The sequence below is a fragment of the Panulirus ornatus genome, chromosome 52 (genome assembly GCF_036320965.1).
Source record: "Panulirus ornatus isolate Po-2019 chromosome 52, ASM3632096v1, whole genome shotgun sequence".
Classification (NCBI taxonomy): domain Eukaryota; kingdom Metazoa; phylum Arthropoda; class Malacostraca; order Decapoda; family Palinuridae; genus Panulirus; species Panulirus ornatus.
In genome coordinates this window covers 14,064,972-14,089,224 of record NC_092275.1, presented here as the reverse complement: position 1 = coordinate 14,089,224, position 24,253 = coordinate 14,064,972, and the positions used below count along the sequence as shown (strand labels likewise).

Sequence of the window (24,253 nt, the reverse complement as noted above, 5' to 3'; positions counted from 1 at the left end):
CTTTTCCTCTGGCTTTCTTCCACACAAGATGGCTTATGACAGAAGCATGTTATCCTTGTGTCAAGTTGATCGATATAAAAAAAAAAGATGTTATAACGTGGGTCATCACCGACATCCGATGATCAAACCTGATCTCTTATTCCATAACTCCTACCTGGACGCTGGGAAGACAAAGAAACCCTCAACAATGAACATGTTCAGCACAGACGATACTCATTTCGTCAACATATTTGCCTCGGATGTGTACACAACCTACCGTGGTAGGGACAGTGGGAAGCGTCTCGGAGATATTCACGATATTCGCTACTATTCAGCCAAGGAAGATCCTTAATTTCCTTTTTATATTTCTATTCATTATGCCCGGCCATGATATGTGACCCGCCGTCCACGAACGGTGCTACGGGCTGTCGCCTTACACCACTAGTGTTTCAGGAAGTTTTAAAGGGAGGTGCACACGTCCCGCGACGTGCAGTCCAGACTTTGCAATGATCAGTTGAACACTTCCACGATGGTGGATGTTTTCATTCCCTTCATGTGTAAGTCACATCCTCGTCATTTCTTCCTCAGTCTTTGATCGAACAACACAACCTGCCTTCAATCAGTTCAGCTTGGTTTAGTGTTTGTATAATGAACGTAATGTTTGAGGTTGACCAGCGTCATGGTTAGGTCGTGACCTGCACGACCTTGTGAGCCTGACCCCACACACATGGACCAGAGGCACCAGGCCTGACAGAGGATGTTCCATTTCTTGAAAAGATTACTTGATCCAAGATGGAGGATTTCTTATGTTTTTCATGATATTCTCTCAAAAATAAATAGTTCCCATCTCTTCCATAAGATGGAAATTCCCACAGACATAATTTATCATTTCCCTCCATCATACCAGCCAAGTTTCAGATTAATCTGATCTTCAGTCTAGTGATAGATTTTGAATATCTATATATCTCCAGTTCATGAAGTTCACCAAAACTCTGGCCATATCACCGTCACAACCCAGGAACCATCACTTCTAACAACCCTAACTAAACAGGAGGGAATTCGACTCAGTCGCTGTAGCAATTTTGAAATAATATTTTCCTTTACAAACATCTTGCAAAACAATACGAACAGAAATGTTCATAACGTAACAATAGAGTTCCCCCAACCCCCCCTCCCGCGGGCCAGCCATCTCTGATGATAACATGAACAACAACAAGAATGTTCCTTCCTCCCAGGCAGAAACACTAGCTATTGCAGCGAAGAATGATAATGAACAAATATATATATATATATATATATATATATATATATATATATATATATATATATATATATATGTTGGTACGTATGTTACACACGCAGATGACGTAGTAGAGCGAAGCGTGGGTATATGACAACCACAGAGGGTCGAGTTATGATACCTGAGCCTCAAGGTGAGGTAACCTAACCTAGGAGGACACGAGGACGGGAAGTGAATATATAGAATATATCTAGAATATCGGTTAAGAGAAATATAGATGGCCCTCTGAGTCATGCAGTTAAGCAGAAAACATGAGGATGAATGAGATGGATAAAGTCACCCCAGGAACGAAAACAGAGACATCATGTGGAGAGGGACTGACTCTCGAGCACCTACAGAGAGAATGAGGCAGGGCCGCAGCCCAGCACTCACCATACAGGCAAAGAATGAGAGAGAACGTGAACATGAGGAAGCCACATGAGCGATTTAAGGGATAGTAATGAGTGTCACTGAAATCCTGCCAGCTGGAAGCCAGGCAGGTTGGTGGAGGAAGCTCGGATTAGAAGACTCGGGAAGAAGGAGTTCCTCAGGTATCCTCAGGCACGCTTTTACTGACATATATTTGAACTACATCTTAGTGGGGCTGTGAGGCTGGTGGACGCTGATGCAGTCCACAGATGGTGAACTCTTTGATCCTGGACCGCCGGGGCTGAGCCTAGTAGCCACCTTAATGCTGCCAGAACCCACCCACTACCCCAGACTCCGACCCTCCCCCAGCCTCTGAGTGAGAGGTGGTGAGGGGGTATCATCACAGCTTCAGTCGATCTCGCTTCCCCCGCTGACCCTTGACCGGTTCAAAGCCAGGTCATCCAAGCGCTACATATGACCCCACCAGTCTCTCCTGATCTCCATGTGGTTGGTAGTCATACGTCAGCCAAAGGTTAGATTAACCTGGGTTGTGAGGGCGAGCGATGATGGCCCACCATATCATTCCATACTTCGAGAAATTAATTCTAAAATTCTTGTTTTTTCTACAAGTTTGAATTTTTTTTTTTTTCAACATCTTCAAGCGTATGTAATAAAGATCAAGTGACTTTTAAAAGACTACAACACAAAAGAAAAATTACACATATCTTCAAATATGAGAAGACCACACATTGCTTGTAATTCTTACACGTATGACCTGTTCTCCAGGTGATAATTTTCTTGGACACGATCAATATTTTCACTGCCACTCTGCTTTACCCAGGACGACCCCCACACCGGGGCTTCCACTTACCCTGTACGTACTACAGGCACAAGACGTGCACATCACACACGCTCTCAGCACTTTGAAGATAAAAAAGTGTTGATCTATATTTTGATATTCAGTAAGTAACGCCATATGAAGATGCTTTTAAAGAAAAAATTATTCGCAAAGTTCTAAAGTATATCAAATTTCATACAGCTTTACAAGATACAGGAATTTAGTGATTATAAGAGTCAATAACTCTTACACTATGAAACCTCTCTAAAACTACCTAATGTTTGCCTTTAGACCATGACAGCCACATTCATACTACAGGGACGGTAAATTAAATCTTATATTTCATTCTTGCATTAAACAGATACGACAACACAGAAGAGAATGTTAGATAAGGAGGACAATAACTGACGTAACCAATACTGAAGACATGGAGATGATGTTTGCTCAGAATGATGTAATGATGAACTTACTATAAGATTTGGGTGATATTTCATGTCCTACAATGAACTGTTGACAGACCAGAGACCGTTAGACTTACATATGGTTAGGTCTCTCTCTCTCTCTCTCTCTCTCTCTCTCTCTCTCTCTCTCTCTCTCTCTCTCTCTATCTATCTATCTATCTATCTATCTATATCTATCTATCTATCTATCTCTCTCTCTCTCTCTAGAGCGCCATGAACGCGAAGACCTTATTCCTTCATATTCAGTCTATAGCTCTCATGCATAATTCACCTCACAACCAGGCCCTGCAAACCTTTCAATGGTATCCCCTGACCTCTTCAAATGCCCTTGTTTAGCTCATTAATCGTACGTCGCCTCCTGTATACCACATCGCTCCAATTTGCTTTATCCCACGCAGGCCTCACACTTTCCATCACGTTCATTCCCCAACACCTCAAAGCATCTTCCACTCCACCCCTCCACCTTCGCCTCAGTTCCCCCTTTCCCCTGTTTCCTCCACTTCCGACATGTATATCCTCTCTGCCGTCCCCTCCATACGTCCGAACCATTTCAGACAGAAGCTTTCATTTTCTTAGAGTTTCTTTGTTTATTTCGTAGAAGCCGGTGATAATGGCGCACCGGCATGTGCATTCAAGCCTCTCCCCCCCCCTAACACACACACACACACACACACACACACACACACATATGTTCGTAAGGGTGAGAGTGCCCTACATAAATGTTCATAATTTTCTTTACCTCAACCTCTGAAAAACGAAGTTTCAGACGAAGAAAATATGTCCTTGTGGCAGGTCCCAGTCGAAGAAGTTTTTTAAAGTTGTTAGTTGTTCTCAGAGAAGAGTAATGCTCTAGATCTTCATAATACATATACTGGACATCTTACATGCAACCATGACACATATAATCGTTTCGAGAAAACTGTGAATAACGCACAGAGCAGATGAACGTATCATATCACACGAGGCACAGCTGAGGTGATGATCTGATATCGTAATGATAACCTTCATATTAAGGCAACATCGTTGTACACTTACTCTCCTCGTTCAGCCGGATCTGCTTCCTGGCTACGCCGTACTCGTTGACCACAGAGCAGTTGTACGCGCCAAAGTCGTCCGTGTCCGCGTCGTGGATAAGGAGCAGGTTGCGCAGACCTCCCTCTTGCTTGTCCTCCATCACCTCGTACCTCGGGTCACCTGACGGAACGCCAGTATCACCATCAGCAGGTGTAGGTGAAGGGAAGAGACAGGTTTGAGAGGTGAGTGTAGGAGCAGATGTAGGGGAAGTGAGTGTAGGGAACATGATGTAGGAGGTGAATGGAGGGACAGATGTGATGTATAGGGAATAAGTAAGAGCAGAGGAGACGGGAAAGGAGCATTATAAAGGTAGGTGTAGGTGAGTGTTCGTGTAGATCAATTGGGAGAGAACTTCATGTATGGGAGGTGAGCACACTCGACAAAGGGAATGTTAGAAGCATTCATGAAAGCACAGACACGAGTCGGGACACAGAGAGTGAAGCAGAAGGGAGGTGTTGGTATACCCGGGTGGCAAACCCCGGAGCGAGTGAGTGTATTAGAGAGAAGGAAGGACACAGACAAAGGCGAGGTTGCCGCCGTCCCCCCTGTCGTGTGGCCCAGGGGAAGCGGGAAGCAAGATGTGGAAGTAATTTTGGAGAGGCAGGGAGACGTAGGAGTAGCAACTGCTGGAAATATGGAGGGCCTCTGGAAAGAACAAAACGTTCCTAAATATTTCCCTCCTTACGCTGATGAAAACGTGATGAAGGAAAGAGAGAGAGAGAGAGAGAGAGAGAGAGAGAGAGAGAGAGAGAGAGAGAGAGAGAGAGAGAGAATGACGTACAGAAATGTACTTAGTGTTGGGTTTTTAGACCCATAACAGTGTCCCATACGGGTTTCTGCCTCAACCAGTTATAGATACCAAAGTTAGTGGCCTTTCCTCGCGAGCAGCGACCTTCATGATTGCGGTAAGTGAAAACCTTGTTATTTACAAATTCGCAGGGCCCCACTGCTGCTTGCCTGATCATGGCTGAACAACATCGGTGGTCGCTGGAGAAAATGTGAGAGCCAAGTAGCAGAATATTTCTGTTCAATCTAATTTATCATAAAGTGAACAATGCTTGATATAAAACTTTCCCCCTCAGTTTATGTATTATAGTGAGTCATGATAAAAAGGTTAGACTGTTTATATCATAAGTCATAATATAGAAGACTTACAGCAGGTCTAGGAAGAGAGATTCTGTTGCAGCAAATTGTCGTTAGCAGTTTACAGAACACCAGGCCATTCCCAGTTACTTTATTTAACGAAGCTCAAGTCTGTATCCTTAGCGAAGCACAAGGTCAGCAACACAGGCAAAATAAGAAGCTCCATCTACGTCACAGTTAAGGTTGGAGGTACATATGACCTGTATATCACCACATGAAACCGACTAGTGTGTACACACGCCCGTACTGGATTCAGAGTAGGTTGTGAGTCAGGTAGGAGGTAGTGAATGAGATAGTTAAATGGAAAGGGGAGCCATAAGAAGAAAGGCTATGGAAAGGACATGTACTCTCTTGAAAAAATATTTTCGTGTTATATGTTTGGAAAGTAATGATGTGTCGTACTGTGTTCAGGTCAGTGGATTAAAAGTGACTGTTAGAAACATTTCTAAGAAGATGGGATTGTGTACAGCCGGTATTTGTGCTTGCTTAGACTCCAGATAAAGCTTTCAGGGAAAAGACGAAACTATATGTAGCGTCTCTATTGTTGAAGTGGGTATATTGTTCTGTCAACAGTGGAGAACCTTGAGAAATTTGGACTCTTAATGGTGTGTTTACGACACAATTGAATGATTGTAGGCATCACTCTAATGGAGGCACAGCTTAAGGAAAAGTAAACAACACGTTTGGCTACATGATCTGAGGTAAATGTGTTGTTGCCTGAAGACTTTATGTGAACATGATGTTAGAGCCTGGGGACCTTATGTGAACATGATGTTAGAGTCTGAAGACCTTATGTGAACATGATGTTAGAGCCTGGGGACCTTATGTGAACATGATGTTAGAGCCTCAGGACTTTATGTGAACATAATGTTATGATACAAACCTTCAAGTGCCATTATGTAGCTTTACTTGCAAACTTGATATTTAGACAATTCTTAGACGAACACCGACACTTGCCTCTTCTCACACTTACATTACGTTCTTGCAAATGTGGCAATAGGTCACCATAAGGTACACAGTGTACTGTGGAGCAGTGTATGATGGATGTACTATCCTGGCCATGACCTGCCACCTGTATACAAGAGGTCAACTATACTTACTAAGGTCAATTTCCCTGCCCTTGTAGGTCCAGGTGATCCTGATGGGGCTGGGGATGGAGACAGTGCTACACTCGAGAGTGACGGTATCGCCCATCCTCCCTTGCTGTTCCCCGGCACTCACGATCATGGGAGGGCCCTTCACCAGCACCCTCAGGTGGCCCTGCAGGTCTGGAAAGCCTCTGACGGAGGCCAGGCAGGTGTACAGGCCGGCGGTGGACGGCCCCACTACCACCCGCAGCTCACGCCCGGATCCCAGGATCTGCCACACACAGGAGTAAGTATGTGTCACTGACACGGTCATCATGACACTGGCACGGTCATCATGACACTGGCACGGTCATCATGACACTGGCACGGTCATCATGACACTGGCACGGTCATCATGACACTGGCACAGTCATTATAACACTGGCATGCTCGTTATGACAAAGTCTTTGACACATTGTTTTGAGAAAACATAGAGCGGTAAACATTTAACATAATATTCATATCAGACAACAAATTTTACATTTTGTAATGTATAACGTACTATATATATATATATATATCATTATTTTCATGCACTATACTCGCCATTTCCCGCATTAGCGAGGTAGCGTTCAAGAACAGAGGTCTGAGCCTTAGAGGGAAAACTCCTCACTTGGCACCCTTCTCTGTTCCTTCTTTTGGAAAAACAGAACAGGAGGGGAGGATTTCCTGCATTTCTTTTCTCCCTCGTCCTCAGGGTGAAATTGTCGAAGAATTTGTACCCTTTTCGGCCATAAGTATATATTACAAACACCTGTAAGATGAGGTTCTCTTCAACCATAGCCCAAGGTGTGCCACTACCTTGTTAACACAGCCCCAGGTGTTGTGGTACCTACTAACATAGCCCTAGGTGTTGTGGTAGCTGTTAATACAGCCTAATGTGTTGTGGTGCCTGTTAACACAGCCCCAGGTGTTGTGGTACCTGCTAACATAGCCCTAGGTGTTGTGGTAGCTGTTAATACAGCCTAATGTGTTGTGGTGCCTGTTAACACAGCCCCAGGTGTTGTGGTACCTACTAACATAGCCCTAGGTGTTGTGGTAGCTGTTAATACAGCCTAATGTGTTGTGGTGCCTGTTAACACAGCCCCAGGTGTTGTGGTACCTACTAACATAGCCCTAGGTGTTGTGGTAGCTGTTAACACAGTCTAATGTGTTGTGGTGCCTGTTAACACAGCCCCAGGTGTTGTGGTGCCCTTCTAACACAACCGTGAATAATGAGGTTCCCCTCTACCATAACCACGGGTATTGAGGTGCCCCACTGACAGACGAGGGTGTTGGAATTTCTTAATAATACAATCTTGATGTCCTCCATTACTGCTGCTCCCTGTGTTATGGTGATCTACTGACAGTTGGCAATGTTAGTTGTGTTCTGAGTGCTCCACTACCTCACCAATACAACCATCGGGTGTTCTGAGTGCTCCACTACCTCACCAATACAACCATCGGGTGTTCTGAGTGCTCCACTACCCCACCAATACAACCATCGGGTGTTCTGAGTGCTCCACTGCCCCACCAATACAACCATCGGGTGTTCTGAGTGCTCCACTACCCCACCAATACAACCATCGGGTGTTCTGAGTGCTCCACTGCCCCACCAATACAACCATCGGGTGTTCTGAGTGCTCCACTACCCCACCAATACAACCATCGGGTGTTCTGAGTGCTCCACTACCCCACCAATACAACCATCAGGGATCATGATCCGGAGACACAGAGCTTTATGTGAAGACCTTCTCAGACCCGTTGCGGAGCCAGACTATGGAGGAGGGCGGGTTGGAGTCGACGTCGCACTTTAGAACCACCTTCTTGCCCGTCTCCGCCATGACGTCACGAGGTAGTTCATGGAAGACAGGGCCATATTGGACGTGTACCCCCTGGGTCTTTTTAGACGTGCCCACCTTGTTGGATACCTGTGAGAGATACGGGTTATAGTTGAGGGTGTTGTCTTCTAAAGGAAGTCAAGCCGTATAACATGAGTCTACATGTGTCGGCTACAACAAGAAGCCTAACTATAGACTGTTGTAAGAAGGATGAGATGCAACAAGATATCTGTGTTGTCTAGGATTCATATCTATGATATTTAGTACAAATGTAATCATCACTTTCAGGATACACACCAAATGTTGAATTCAGAACTTTGGAATTAATCCCGAAAAGAAAGTCATTTTGCTACCTACATCTTTCATGGAAAAGAAGAATGTTCATAGAGTCCTCGGCATTTAAACATACTCAAGCTTACTGTCAGGTTTATACGTTCATCCTCGCTGTTTCAAGTGTTGCAGGAAAACGGCGCAGTGTAAACACCGTAAACAACTTGTATAGTGTGTACACCCAGACTAACTTACAGCGGAATTTTCAAACAAGAGTAAACTCCACTTGCAACATGAAGATTAAACCATATCTGGTGAGGTCAGATCATACTGGCCTATTTACTGTACCACGCATACTGATGATTCTACATTCACGAAGATCAAAGATCTCTGTCTAAGGATGACAAAGATCCACTGCACTTGCCTCGAGCTTTTACCATACTTTGTTTACATTCAAGAATAAACAATGCTAACGTACAATGGAAACCTTATCCATTCAGTGCACTGACAGCCGTCTGACCAGCAGTACGGTAGCTGGTAAAGTAAATCTATATAGCACATTATCTTGCCTGGTGGCAGCCTGTGTTGTAGTGCTGCTCACGTACACAGACCCAGCCGTCCTCCCCTCTGGCAAGTGCACACAGTCAGCCTCTACCACCAGCTGACAGCTGGCACGTCCCATACACAATACTCAGTACATTGATGAAAGAACAACATAGCTACGACACGAGACAACTGTAAGGGTCATAGTTTGTACTGGATGAGTGGGTATCACAGGCCACCGTGGGGTCTGGGTCGAGCACTGTTCACCACCTAATATTTATTTCCAGTGGGAGCATTACACTGCAGCTACGTGTGTGGGTTGACTCCCCGCCTTAGTGGGAAAAGTGTGTGGAGGAAATGTGTCCGAATGTGTGGCGGGTTGCAGAAGGAGTGTGTCCGAATGTGTGTGTGGCTGGTGGTAGAGAAATTGTGTCCGAAAGTGTGGTAGGTGGTAGAGGAATTGTATGGCAGGTCAAGGGAGAGCGTGTGGCGGAATTGTTTACCGGCAATGTGTGGCAGGTAGGATGTGTGTGCGTGTGTGGCGTGTGGTGTGTGGAGGGAATGTGTGGCGGGTGTTGGTGCTGGTGGGGACAGCCGTGTTGGTGAGACACAGACACATAAGTAACGAGCACCAAGCATACTCTACTTGGTGCCTCATCCAAGTTGGTGACAGCTACCGGAAGGAAAGGCTCTCTCATCCCCCTCTGCACTATCCACACTTACCTCTCACAACCCCAGCAACACTGCCTCCTCCTCCTCACCTCCTCCTTCCACCACAACAACTCACATTCTAACGTCACTAAACTACCTCCCTCCCCCTTCCTAAAAACCCAACACCCCCTACATTCCCACCACCTCTCATAACCCCAGGAACCCCACTACTCTCGCCCTGCAACGTAAAAAAAACGATTTTAGCTGTGGTTTGCAGGACCATCAAGGGGAGTCTGAGCCCGGAACTCTCTCATGAAACACGTCTGAAAGTTTTGATTGAGTGTTGTTATTGTTGATATAATTCTTTAGTGTTGGTGGGCCGGGCGAGGCGAGGTGGGGGCAGCTGATGAAAGATTTGAATCACGAAACAGAATGGGTTCGTCGACTATTACTTCTTGTATATACTGATGAGTACCATGGTACTGTAGGATACGAGGACACATACTTTGCACATCATTAGATCAACATTTGCATCTTTCTTCTCTTTGTTAATCTTGTTGAAAAAAAAGTTTATCTTCCCGTGGCGTCATTTAAAAGTTGTTAGATATGTTTCAGGACAAGTTAGACAGTGAAAATCAACTAAGGAAAACATGTTCGAATCAGATTTTCCGGAGCTGGTTTTGAATACTTTGAGGTTGTATATATATAAATGTCTAGAGATTTAACTGATAGCCTGTCCTTGCTGATACAAGGATATCAGACACTGTTGATAAAACTCAGAAATAGATAAGTAGGTCAGGTTTTCTTCTGGTGAAATGTAGAAAGATGGAATCTGATTTTGTTGTCTTCTCACAATCCTGAGTTTACCCATGTATTTGTGTACTTATTCCACTAACATTCTTAACTATTTTCTTTTTCCTTTTATACAATTATTTCACTTTCATTGACGTCCAATTTTCCCCAAACCTTTCTTAAACCTTTGCGCCCAACATGTTGTCCTACATCTTGGTTTCTGATATATTGTGTGACATGTTGTACCCTAGACCTTGGTATGTGACATATCGGATCCTATCCTATATATGTGACATGACGTGCACCTATCCTTGATATGTGACATGTTGTGTCCAAACCTTGATATGTGAAATGCTGTGTCCTAACCTTGATATGTGACATGATGTGACCTATGTAAGTAATGTCAGTCAGTCACCTCAGAGCTTCTTCGTTCTGCTCTTCCTCACGTAAGGCTGATCCACAAAGCCAACACCAGGATCGCCACCTCTCCCGTACATCCTCGCAAATCAGTCACTTGCCCCGTGGTCACACTCAATACAGTGTTCCCAATTTTCCAGTCCTTGCTTTGTGTAATGAGTGAGAGTTTATATATATTGCACTGTTTTTGTGATATATGTTCCAAAGTTATAGTATACTGCAGCTATATAAAAATATGTAGTGCTATATATTTTGGTTGTTTGTTTCAGTACATCAAAACTTGATCACAGTGTCAAACTATTGGTGAGAGTAAACAAATATTTGTTGTCGTGAAATAACCTTAAATCACAAGCCAGATCAATGCTTATACATTCCTGTACACACACACACACACACACACACACACACACACACACACACACACACACACACACACACACACGTCCTCCAGCTGTACCTCACAGTCAGATGGTGGCAGCACCGGCAGCAGGACTCACCTCACACGATATTGTGTCTTGATGAAGACTCCTCGAGATCTTCTGTATCGTAAAGCTTCTCGAGGTCTCGTTCTGGAGCAGCTGGCCGTTGTGGTACCATCTGCAACATGAGACATGCAGTAAATAGTGAAGGACATTCATCATGAATCAGTTATAATTCATTTCTTATGGTCTTGGAAGCCATCACAACTCACCGAGTAGCATCAGTTAGCTTCAGGGCGTAACTCCCCTCCTCCCCAACCCCAACGTTATCACCGAGGGTCACGTTGACTACAGTACCCAGCAAGGTTGGTGTGTGGTGTGTGTGTGTGTGTGTGTGTGTGTGTGTGTGTGTGTGTGTGTGTGAAGTCATTACCCATGGTACCTACTTGCTTCCTGATCGCCCCTGTATAACAATAACCTCAAACTTCTCTTCGTCAGCTCCTCAGAAACATCGCTGACACATCTCTTCACTTGGTTAGTGCTGAGCTTCAAGCATCACGGATGAGATTCTGTAACTGTTTCTCTCTATTACCTTTCCTGATCCAGTCCTCTTACGTGTATACCCTGACACACTTGACAGATATGGTCACCACGTTCAGCTGCGGTAATCGTACATAAGCAGAGGACACAGTAAACTTCCATTTAACAAAGAACAAGTTGACGTCATGAGAGAAAACGTCTCCGGCACCTGCCGTCCTCAGGGTCACCTATCGTTATTAAGGATCAGTGTAGCAAAGAGAAATGTTTCCTTTTTATATATATATTATTCAGCCTCCTCTCGTGGTGCAGTGCGTCACACAGTGATGGGGGCCGTCACACGACATGTTCGTGTCGGGTCGACACCTGCAGATTCTAAGTGCAACAACAAAATGTCAGAATCGTATGCAGAAAACGTGTTGGGATACTTTTCTTAACCCTACGCAACGTAGTGATGATACCAGGGCATTGTGCCCCGGAGGAAACTACCATATACATTACATAGTTGTATCTTGATCCGTCATACATCTTGAAGTACCTAAGATGTCAGCATTTCATCCATCGTTTCCTGTTTTACCTGAAAGCCATTATTTTGAATCTTTGGCGATTATAGTCAATCCTTTTTCTTAGGTTTTGACCGTTCTGACCCGACCTTATGCATGAGACAATCATTATGACTAACTTTACACCAATAAGTATCATACTTCATATATAAGTGATAGGATATGAAACAACGCGTGGATATCTCAGATGCTCAGACGAATTCCTTCATCAAGATATCTATGATGTGACACAAGCAGCGGTGATCTCTCAGGCCCAGTAAAGTTCACCAGCACTGGTGTTAACCAGGGGACTCGACCTGCAGCACACTGGGTCTCTGAAAGGATCGCTTTGATGAAAGAAAGAAAAAGTGGGAATTACTCTGTACGAGAAGAATGTCGCTCCAAGGAGATAGTACCGTGGTACTTTACGTCACACGCTGACACCGCATGCCACATGGTGACACCACATGCCACATGGTGACACCACATGCCACATGGTGACACCACATGCCACATGGTGACACCACATACCGTATGGTTGCACTTCATGCCACATAGCAGGCGCCACATAGAGCCACAGTCACAAATTGTGTGTAATGACTTTTCACGGAGAAATATGATGTGTCGTAAAGGTGGTTGACGATTCTCCTCCCTCCTGCTCCCGCCACATTAAACACAAACCCAAAAACCAGTACGAACACAAGCCCCGGAATAATGTCCTCCAGTATGTGTTTATCTTCAGTCAGATAAACTGCGCCTCTCACTCTCTCCTCAACATACTTATTCTTATATCATTTATCGTTCTCTCAGCCTCCTCTTACTGCTTAAGACAATGGTCACTTTTACATTATTGACAGAGCAACATTATATATATATATATATATATATATATATATATATATATATATATATATATATATATATATATATATATATATATATATATATACAAATGTATGTGTGTGTGTGTTTGTATGTATTGCAAGATGTCAGTGGTGTGCGTGATCTAGTATATGCATAAAACCACGAGGAAAATGAAACACGGCAAGTTCCCAAGTGCACTTTCGTGTTATGATCACATCGTCAGGGGAGATACAAGAATGAGATGGAAAACGTAGAACAGTTGATATACAAGGATGAGACGTAGCTGCGACGCGATTGGTAAACAAACACGCATTGTTGACGCGTTACTTTCAATGACAACATATACTAAGGCGTATGATGAGGTAAGATGCAGGGGTTTATTAGATAAAGAAACGAAACAGAACATAAAAGAGAAGCTAGGGAGATGGATCACAGGATTTTAACAAACAGAAAATGCAAAGTATCTATAGACAGAACTATGTTTGGAGAGGCAGGTATTATATGAGCGGCTCCGCAGGACAGTGTTTATCTACAAGCTGGTCATTACTAATTTCATCTGCCATAAACAGTTAAGTAAAAGAAATCGTAGCCTGGTGTTCTGTCAACGAGCCAGTAAGAGCAGGAAAACTGTTTCAGGATATGGTATAGAGTCAGAGAGGAACGTAATGGAACTGAGTGAAGATATATATGAATGATACAGTCGAGTAAAGGTTGGCCACCTCATTGGTTACATCTTACTATAGACCAAAAAAAAAAATCTAAATGACAAAGTTAAAGACTTAGAAATACTCACGAACACCTTTAAACAACAATATCGAGGGAATAGAACATAAGAGGTTAATAGAACTTCAACTTCTACAGTTTAGACAGAAAAGAAAGACATGATAGATTTTGCATGGCAATAGATTGAAGGAATTAAAGAAGACGTGTCTCGTCTAAAACCTTCACAACTTGGAAGAAATTAATTAAGTCTGCCTCCAGGATCCCCAGGAACACAGCAGAAGATCCGGTGCTAAGATGTATGAGAGCAAGCAAGAGGAAAGTGACGAGGGGGCTCTTTAACACTGTGACTAATAATATAGAAGTAAGCTTGGAAAAAAGACAGACATATTGAGATGTACTCCAGATGAATGGCTATAAAGATTCTTAGATGAGATCCAGTATGGCAGCCTCGCTGTGTGTGTAGCTGCAGACAACACCAGCGTCGTGGAAGAAGTGCGTGTTGGTCCCAGTCCTCTGGTGGCTCCTTATAGGTATGCACTGCCAGCCATCCATCTTCCGCCCTCTCCCACTATCATCCTCCTCCTTCTCCCACCCTCATCCTTCTCCCCCTCCCCCATCCTCCTCCTTCCTCTCCCACCATCATCCTCCTCACGTCTACATAACTGAGAAGCGAAACAGAAACACCATTAAAACTTTAGAGCCCCATTTTCAAGTACGCTTTCAAAAAATTTCATATATATATATATATATATATATATATATATATATATATATATATATATATATATATATATATATATATATATATATAGATAGATAGATAGATAGATAGGTAGGTAGATATGCCCTTTCCTCCCAAAAGGAAGAGGGAGTCAGGTGTGATTGCTTTCCTCCCTCGCCCTCCACCCACCATTCGCAGTGTCATCCGTTGGCTTTCCCCTTTGCTATGGCCGGCCCTCCCCTGCACTCGAGCCATCTCATCGTCTTCAATGTCTCTTGTTATGTCAGTCGTCTGCATCAATTCCCCGTCAGGTCCAGCCTCTCCTGTGGCACACTGGCCTTCCTCACACCTCCATTATTCCCTTAGCTCCTTCACATCTTCTATGACTACGTCAACTCCTCCCTTACCTCTAACGTTATGAGCCCTTATTCCTTCCAATCATGTTACTATTTCTTTCTTAAGAATTATCCATCTGAATCATTTTAACACTTTAAGTCTCGTTCTGGAAACTGACGTTGTTCTAATATAATTCACGACAGAAATTTCTTCGTGTCAGAATTCATTTCGTATCTCTCACTGATCACAGTCCTACAAACCTCACGTGTGACACTCTACATTCAGACGACTGGTTCACTGTCTTAAGTTTCTTGATATGCATTAGCTAGGAGGTCAATCAGTCTTACGTAGATAGCACTTGGTGACTCTCGTATCCTTACTCTGGTTCCACGGACACAAACATTCATACAGATTCTGCAAAACACTTCAGTTTTAACTCCCATTGTGCTGCTGTTGTCTGCTGGGGACGAGAGGACACAGATCAGGCTCGCCCAGTGAGCATGGCTGTGGGTTATCCCGGATTCAGTTCCTCTTCAGCAGATGCACCGCCGCCCGACCCCAGGATAATGGCCTGGGGAGACCTTCCGTCCCTTGTTTACTTATTCAGGCAGCGTCAGCGGCCGCCCTGCTGGCCACATACTCCACTGGATTTCCACTGGGCTGGAAACAGAGATTTGTGGATGTTTTGTTCCCCGCAGAGAAAACTTTAAGATTTACTCAAGTGCGGATATCAATAAGATCAAGGCCGCTTTATCCGACAAGAATCGTTATTATTCATCCGGACATAAGAGAGACACGGAACAATTTTTGTCATCGTTATATTCTTGACGTGGAAGAATGATCTGCTCCTCTCCTGAAAATGCCATCATCAAAATAGATTTGTTGTTCAGCTGATATGGCGCTAACGATCCTTGTATGTCTCAGCAGGTCACCACGAGACACAGCTCTCAGTCTGTGTCTCAGCAGGTCACCACGAGACACAGCTCTCAGTCTGTGTCTCAGCAGGTCATCACGAGACACAGCTCTCAGTCTGTGTCTCAGCAGGTCACCACGAGACACAGCTCTCAGTCTGTGTCTCAGCAGGTCATCACGAGACACAGCTCTCAGTCTGTGTCTCAGCAGGTCACCACGAGACACAGCTCTCAGTCTGTGTCTCAGCAGGTCACCACGAGACACAGCTCCCAGACTGTGTCTCGCTGTCGTCACTGTCTGTTGAACATTATCTCCCTCACTTACCCTTTCTTCACCTCTCTCTCTCTCTCTCTCTCTCTCTCTCTCTCTCTCTCTCTCTCTCTCTCTCTCTCTCTCTCTCTCTCTCTCTCTCTCTCTCTCTCTCTCTATCTATCTCATTACAGAATAAGTTTATTTATTCAACAGTTGTGTTTGTTTACTATTTCAAGAAATGTATGCATGGTATGGTAAGCTGCTTGTTTGTCCGTCTGTGTCTGACAGTTAACGTAGTGACTTCAGAATGCCTAGAATTATGTGTTTCAGGATTGGCCGTACGCTGAACAGCGTCGTGTATCACTGAACCTGCTTCGCCTGGTCGGCCCTCGGATCAGATATTGCAACGTGTGAGCAATGCTGTCTCGAGAACGTATCGCTACAGACAGATCATGACACCAGCGGAGTGAGAGCCCCACTGTTCTCACATATTTAATCACCTGCTGAATCATTCAGTTGTGAGACTCCTTGTGTGAGTAGTTGCACAAAATGAACCGCGTAAAACCGTTCTGTCTGGGACGTTCGTCAAAGGCAATCTCAGGAGTAGTAGAGCAACGTGTGAAATCATTCGTATCAAAGACACTTTTAGATTACGGTCACCCATACCAGGTGACCGTAATCCTCGTCTCTTAACATTCAGTTGAGTTGGCATTATATAGAGACTCAACCCTCTTGTAAACGGGTTTACTAATGCTAATGTAGGATGAACACCTGTCCAGCGGTGGTAAGACCGTTCACTTCCTCACCTTAGGTCTGGACGGGTCCTCGTCAGAGCCCCGTCGTTACCCTCCGCTGTGAGGACCATACATGCCTGACAGGTAACGTGTGACAGGCGAACTCGGCCACACGGGTGGTGATGGTGGCTTTCAAACGATGCGTGATGATGGGTGGAAGCCGATGTGACTTGGGATGGGTCGTGTCTGGTCGTGATCTGTCGTCCCAGTAACCCCAGGTCTACTTGCGACCCCTCTTTCTGCAGCTCCTTCTGCTCCTACTTTTGAGAAATACAAGCACAGAATATTTTCCTATGTTTATTTCGACGAAAACTTGCATTCTCGTTTTAGATCTTCTCGATATCTTAAACTCTGCTTCAGACGAAGATTATTCTAAAAAGGAATAAGGTTTCTCGGGACTATATGTGGCGTCTTGATAACCGTCTGATACGATGAAATTGCAATGATGAGAAATTAGGACTATCATTTCTCTGTCTCTACAACAGGGCCGAGGCTGGATCTGCAGCGTTGCCAGTAAGGATACCCCGTGACCCTGGCCACACTGCCTGATGGATGAATCTGCTCTGTTTACCGTTCAATGTTTATGTCAGTCAGCTGATGGTGTCCTCGTTGAAGAAACGCTAGGATTAAATCTAAATCTCTACTCCAACCTCTGCGTATATATATATATATATTTTTTTTTTTTTTTTTTTTTTTTTTATACTTTGTCGCTGTCTCCCGCGTTTGCGAGGTAGCGCAAGGAAACAGACGAAAGAAATGGCCCAACCCCCCCCCCCCCCCCCATACACATGTACATACACACGTCCACACACGCAAATATACATACCTACACAGCTTTCCATGGTTTACCCCAGACGCTTCACATGCCTTGCTTCAATCCACTGACAGCACGTCAACCCCTGTATACCACATGACTCCAATTCACTCTATTTCTTGCCCTCCTTTCACCCTCCTGCATGTTCAGGCCCCGATCACACAAAATCTTTTTCACTCCATCTTTCCACCTCCAATTTGGTCTCCCTCTTCTCCTCGTTCCCTCCACCTCCGACACATATATCCTCTTGGTCAATCTCTCCTCACTCATTCTCTCCATGTGCCCAAACCATTTCAAAACACCCTCTTCTGCTCTCTCGACCACGCTCTTTTTATTTCCACACATCTCTCTTACCCTTACGTTACTTACTCGATCAAACCACCTCACACCACACATTGTCCTCAAACATCTCATTTCCAGCACATCCATCCTCCTGCGCACATCTCTATCCATAGCCCACGCCTCGCAACCATACAGCATTGTTGGAACCACTATTCCCTCAAACATACCCATTTTTGCTTTCCGAGATAATGTTCTCGACTTCCACACATTTTTCAAGGCTCCCAAAATTTCCCCCACCCTATGATCCACTTCCGCTTCCATGGTTCCATCCGCTGACAGATCCACTCCCAGATATCTAAAACACTTCACTTCCTCCAGTTTTTCTCCATATATATATATATATATATATATATATATATATATAAACCTCGTCCTGCAGAGAGAGTCTCCACCTGAAGGCTGCTTTACATCAGTGTCGGTAGGAGGGGTCTGCAGCCAGAGGCCCCCCCCCCCCATGTCAGTGACCACCACAATATATAGCGATTGTTTTGCGGGCTTCTTGGCATGCTCGGTGCGTATTAAGGCAGAAGTTGGTGTAATTTTTTCCCCCAACTTGGCGCTTGGTGTTAGAGTATTCGTGGCACGAGTTTGTGTCCTCGAAAATTTAGGCTTTAAGACGCCAAACTGCCTTAGTTTAGAAGTTTTGGATCTGTACAATTTCAGAACCATGAATTACCAACACTGAGGAGAAACTGTTCAAGAAAATACGCACCTTTTGTGAAGGGAACGAGGGTGTATTGTGGAGCTGACCGACAGACGGAGGAGGGTCTGGCTAGCCCAGTGACAGACGGAGGAGGGTCTGGCTAGCGCAGTGACAGACGGAGGAGGGTCTGGCTAGCCCAGTGACAGACGGAGGGTATGGCAAACCCACTGATGAACGGAGGGTATGGCTAGCCCACCTGAGGACGGAGCACCCAAGCTTCCTAGTAACAATAGCCATCAGGTTTGGCGGAAGACATCCAACTGTTGCCGACAAAATCCTCATCGACACAGTGGTCGCGAGCAGCCGAGGGTTGTGGTCGATGTCAGAAGATACGGCAGGTGAGAATTGCATGGCAATTAGGGTGCTGCAGTGCACAGCAGAGGGAGCTGGGTCATAGTTTAAGTCATTTCCCCTTTGTGTGGTAGCAGATCTATGCTAACTGGGTCCTCTGAATTCTTAGTAAGGTTTTCGGTATTGTAACTCATACAGCCCGACGCGTCGTGGAGGTCCAGAGTGTGTTATATGAGATAAAAGTTTTTCGTTCTCTTGCACAAGACGTAGAACTTGATTAATCATATGTTGAGAATAATCGTACGTCGAGACTAATCATATATTGAGTCTTTCAGCCTGTAAACACCTACAATACCTGGCCAGTAAAGTGATATCCAATAAGGCTTTCATCATTCAGTAGGTACTAAAAGATCCACAATTCTCTCTTTTCAACCAAGTAGAAATCCAGTATTGGCCAGCAGGGCGGCCGCTGACGTTGGTTGAATAAATAAACAAGGGTTGGGAAGGTCTCCGTGGGCCATTATCTTGAGGTCGGGCGGCGGTGCATCTGCTGAACACAAACTGAATCTACGACAACCCCCCAAGTGGTGAGTCTCCTCCTGCTTGGGGGGAGGCGACGACCACCACGGGTTATGATCCTCACACAAGAAAACTCACACATGAAGACTTGTACAGTGAGTCTTCATCCATCCACGATGTATAACCTCCCGTGCACGATGGTTAGAGAGCCATCTGTGCACGGTGTACGAATCAGTTATCAACTGATGCACGACATGTCAGTGCGTTATCAAAGACGTTCTGTATTGTGCTGTGTGTGTAGATTGAGCTGATGTACTCATTCATGATGTACTCATCATGTTGTCTAAGATACATCATATGTTCTGGATTACAACATCAGCGAACATCAGACAGTAATGCGTGACATCACACATCATCACTTGTGTCACCACATAACACCACTTCTTCCCTGAAATATTGTCTTTCAGTGAAATATATTCTCCTTAAGTCTCCTATGATTCTTGTTTTCTTTTTCCAGCATCTAAAGAGCAGCATATGAGAGGTCAGGCTTCACACCCAGAGTTCAGATGATCACCGAAAGGTCAAAAACTGCTGGCACTTTCCAGCCACACACCTAAACAAAGGCAGCAGTGAAAACATAAACATATCTGCTATTAATGACTTCTTCAGTGATATATATATATATATATATATATATATATATATATATATATATATATATATATATATATATATATATATATATATATATATATATATATATATATATATACGTATCCTTAGGTTTACTAAATCTGATTTGGAAAATAGTTGTCAATGACTTAAAAGAGACCGGATGGGATAACATGTCAAGGCAATACAGGTGGAAATGTCATGTAGCGATGATATGTGAATACAGAATGTGGTGCAGCCGTGCCCTGCAGAAGCAAGACAATCTTGTTATCATGTATAAATCTCCGGCGGTCTGGGGCTGCACCTCTGATGCTCCAGCTTCGCTAAGCTCCCACGAATATAAATGGATCCTTCACGAGCGCAGAGCCATCCATAATTCTTCAGATAGATGTGACGTTAAGTTTCAGAGAGACAGTCAAACAAATTCTTACCTGATTTTGTTAGATTTAGCTGAAAATCTTGATGTACTGCAGATCCGCTTGAAGACGACTATCTATAATGTTTACGAAAGATAATTAGGCCACAAAAACGATTTTAAGTAACTAGTTTCTCTAATCAACCTTGAGATGATTAGTCCAATTAAACATGTCAATTCCTGGCTACTTATACAACATCTGCATGTTTATTAGGATGCGAAAAATAGAATCAAGTGAAAAACTCCTTCAACAGCTAATTCTAGTTAAAAAAAAAAAAAATGATGGTTCTAAAATACTTTGAACCACTACTTCTTTGCTCGACATATTTCAAAACTTTGTTTTACCATAAAATCCCATCATACGTCCCGCTCAGCTTTCTTATTATAGATACCGGGGCCGGAGTTACACCTCAGATAATCACTCTTGCTAATGGATTCTGAAGCACATAGACCAGGAAATTAAAGGTGTTTATGACCTGCTACCAACGTATCACTGACACTATTTGTTTGAGGAAATTAAGGAGTAAATCAAGGATGAATACCAATCCAAGAAATTCACACCTTATGCTCCAGGTTCATTGAAAACTAGAGGAAATATGCCAGAGACCACACACACACACACACACACACACACACACACACACACACGCTGGTCTCTGCCTGCTCGTGGTTACAATATGATTACATAGTCACTCTGCCGATGTTGATTCATTGTCAGTGGACTTGAGGAGTACATTCCAATCGAAAAAATTCTTACCCCAAAGGAGTTACACTTCCCTGCTACTGAACGTAACATTGAAGGTGCAGGAGTCCCGTGAAAGGGATCCTGGGGACATATGATGAGTTATACACTCACAGCCAGCGCGCACTTAGATCCCATTAGTAAGATCAAGTATCAAAGCCTGTAGACGTATTGCTTGCCAATGTCAAAGCAAAAAAGATATATACATTTAAGATCCATTTTCTTGTGTTCTTCTTTCTATCCGTCATTTGACTGATGTTACAGTGGCATCATAGACGATATCTCTCTTGATTATCAAAGACGCCAAGACTGATGGTAGTATTCCAGGTCATCAATCTTTCCAATGTCTCTTGTAAGGATTTGTTTAGGTGATCTAGTCTTGATTACCAACGTCTTGCAAGTATTTGATAGCTCTCTTTTTTAGAATATAAAAACATTATAATAAAAGATAATGAACGCATATTACTTTATAATTTTAGGGGGAAAAATTCTAGGTCCTTCAGTACATGATTTCAAGTTTCAGTGCACGAACTATGTGCCAGTGCACGAACTATAACATGTGTCAGTGCGCGAACTACAACATGTGTCAGTGCACGAACTATAACATGTGTCAGTGCACGAACTACAACATGTGTCAGTTCACGAACTATAACATGTTTACAGAATCCAATATGGAGTGGGGCAGACGTCTTGACCTAGTTTCAATAATTAGGTGGCGCTGACTAATTGGGCTGTTATAATGACATCGATTTTATTAACGAATATATTCTTAGACTTATAAACATTATAGAATGGATCTAATTGAACCACATTTGTTCCTCGATCAATATTGTTTTACTTACCCTATCCCCCCACACACCTACGTTCCTTCTCTTTACTTTTATCATAGAACCTTTTTCAACCTTAGCCAGAATATTCTCTTTTCTTTTTCTTTCATTTTTCCTTCATTACTCAAGGCCTTGCTCCCACAAAGAAATTTTCTCATTATTAAGCATTAGACAAGAAAAATGAGGATCTTTTTCTTAACAATTCCTTTGAAAAAGGAATTTCTAAACAAAATGGCCAGGACATTTCTATGTTAATTCTTGAAAAGATTTGCATTATCAAAAGTTGGATACCTTAGGATCCCTAGCTCTGAAGCCAGGCTTACTGTATGCTAAAACATCTCTACAATGATCTTGGTCGTACAGGATGTATTGTAATGCAGTCATAAACGTCTCAGAATAAAGGTAAACATTAAGATGATCAGATGATGGGCTGCTGCTTCGTTTTCTGTAAACTTATTGTCTTAAAAGTTAATCGTTATGAACTGAGCACTATGATATGAAGAAGGAACATAGCTGTCTTGACACTGTCATATGTAAAGAGATCATATTTGTCATAGAAAATTCTGTTTAAAGAACTCTTCCTTACCAACCATTACGTTCTGAAGTCAATGATGTTAACATATTCAAAACATCTAACCTGTACTTATGAAGTGTGCAGTTCCTATGGCTCTTGTAACATCATAAGTTACCACTCTCACCAACGAATTCCATTTTCACTATACAGTGCACTTACATGTTGCGTTCCGTACGTATGAACACACTTCAGTATGCAAATGCTGCTGATTAAGCCAGCCTCGTTACTCAGACTTGATGTCTGCTTACGGAGTTTCCAGCAAGTCTGCATAAATGAAAGTAAATGTCGCAGTTTTTCACGTTTTCGGTGTATTGGATGGGTTACCTTGAGTCTACACACGCACACACACACACACACACACACACACACACGGGTGTTCCCGTCTGAGTGTCTAGTGTTCGTGAGGATGACGTAGTGAGCTAACATTAGTATAGTGGCTATCAAGTTAACGTTCTCTACCTGGTTGTGTTTCCTATCTATCTCACATGGACCTACAACCTACGGCCGTTCAACCTTATAAGTACATCAGACCTATTACTTGCCAGGTCATCATCACACGCTGTACGGGAATACGAATATCATTTTGACGAGGCGTAATGTCGGGTAGCGAGTATTCCACCCCACCATGACTGATGCTCAACCCTCCACTGCCCACCTCAGGTACTGTGATTGCGTCAGCCGACAAGTTCTGAATACGTCTTTAAGCTCAGTTGACTCAAGTCTCCTCACTTCTCTCAATCTACCCATGATAGTGATGGTCATCGATGGACATGCCAAGACTGCTGAACGAGTTAGAAAACTGTCAGGCGGTGACTTACTCATGAAAGTTAAGACGGTTTCCACACTACGACGTGGAGACTTCCTTTCTTACCACCAGGAGCCGCCCCTGCAGGAGGTGGGGGTCAACCACAGGAAAATGATGGACTTGAGTCAGAGCAACATTGTTGAGAAACTGTGGGGTGAAAAAGTGATAGTCGTCTGTTATCTCATTAACGGTGAGCGACGTACGTACAACTTTGTAACTTTGACCGTTAGAGGATCGAGACTCATTCAAGGAATTCTCTTTCATAAAATGCTCTGCTCCTCCAGACTACATCCCAACCCGCTGACATGTCAACTTCCTGGTGGCCGTGCAGCAAACTCCAGCCTACTCTACAACTCGGTGTGGTAGTAACACGGCGAAGACACCACCAGAGGGAACTGGTCGTTAGTGGCTGAACATTGTTTCCTGCGATCATCCAAGCAGGTATGAAGACAACTCTCACATCAGGTTGAGGGCGGAGATGTGTCCAACTGAGGTTACTCTCACATCAGGTTCAGGGCGGAGATGAGGTGAAGCAGAGGGAGGAGAGAACTCGCGAGGCTCTCGTACTCAGTGAGTCTCTGGCTTCAACTTTGAAAATTAAGCAGAAAGTTATGTATTAAGGCTATAGACTATGAACCTTCCTGAGCCACGTCCCGTAACACACACTGACCCGGTATCATTGGGGT

The 24,253-nt window shown here is 43.8% G+C and overlaps 1 protein-coding gene across 4 annotated transcripts in view; it reads right to left on the bottom strand.

Annotated features, from left to right (window-relative positions):
* The window catches only part of LOC139765092 (irregular chiasm C-roughest protein-like), a 127,000-nt gene that overhangs the window by 20,527 nt on the left and 82,220 nt on the right, over positions 1-24,253 (bottom strand). For all 4 annotated transcript variants that reach the window (XM_071692257.1, XM_071692260.1, XM_071692258.1 and 1 more), the window contains exons 9-12: positions 11,261-11,360; positions 8,001-8,180; positions 6,244-6,502; positions 3,962-4,120 (exon numbers count right to left, since the gene is read on the bottom strand). In XM_071692257.1, coding sequence (XP_071548358.1) covers positions 3,962-4,120; positions 6,244-6,502; positions 8,001-8,180; positions 11,261-11,360 — 698 coding nt within the window. The remainder of the gene's footprint in view (positions 1-3,961; positions 4,121-6,243; positions 6,503-8,000; positions 8,181-11,260; positions 11,361-24,253) is intronic.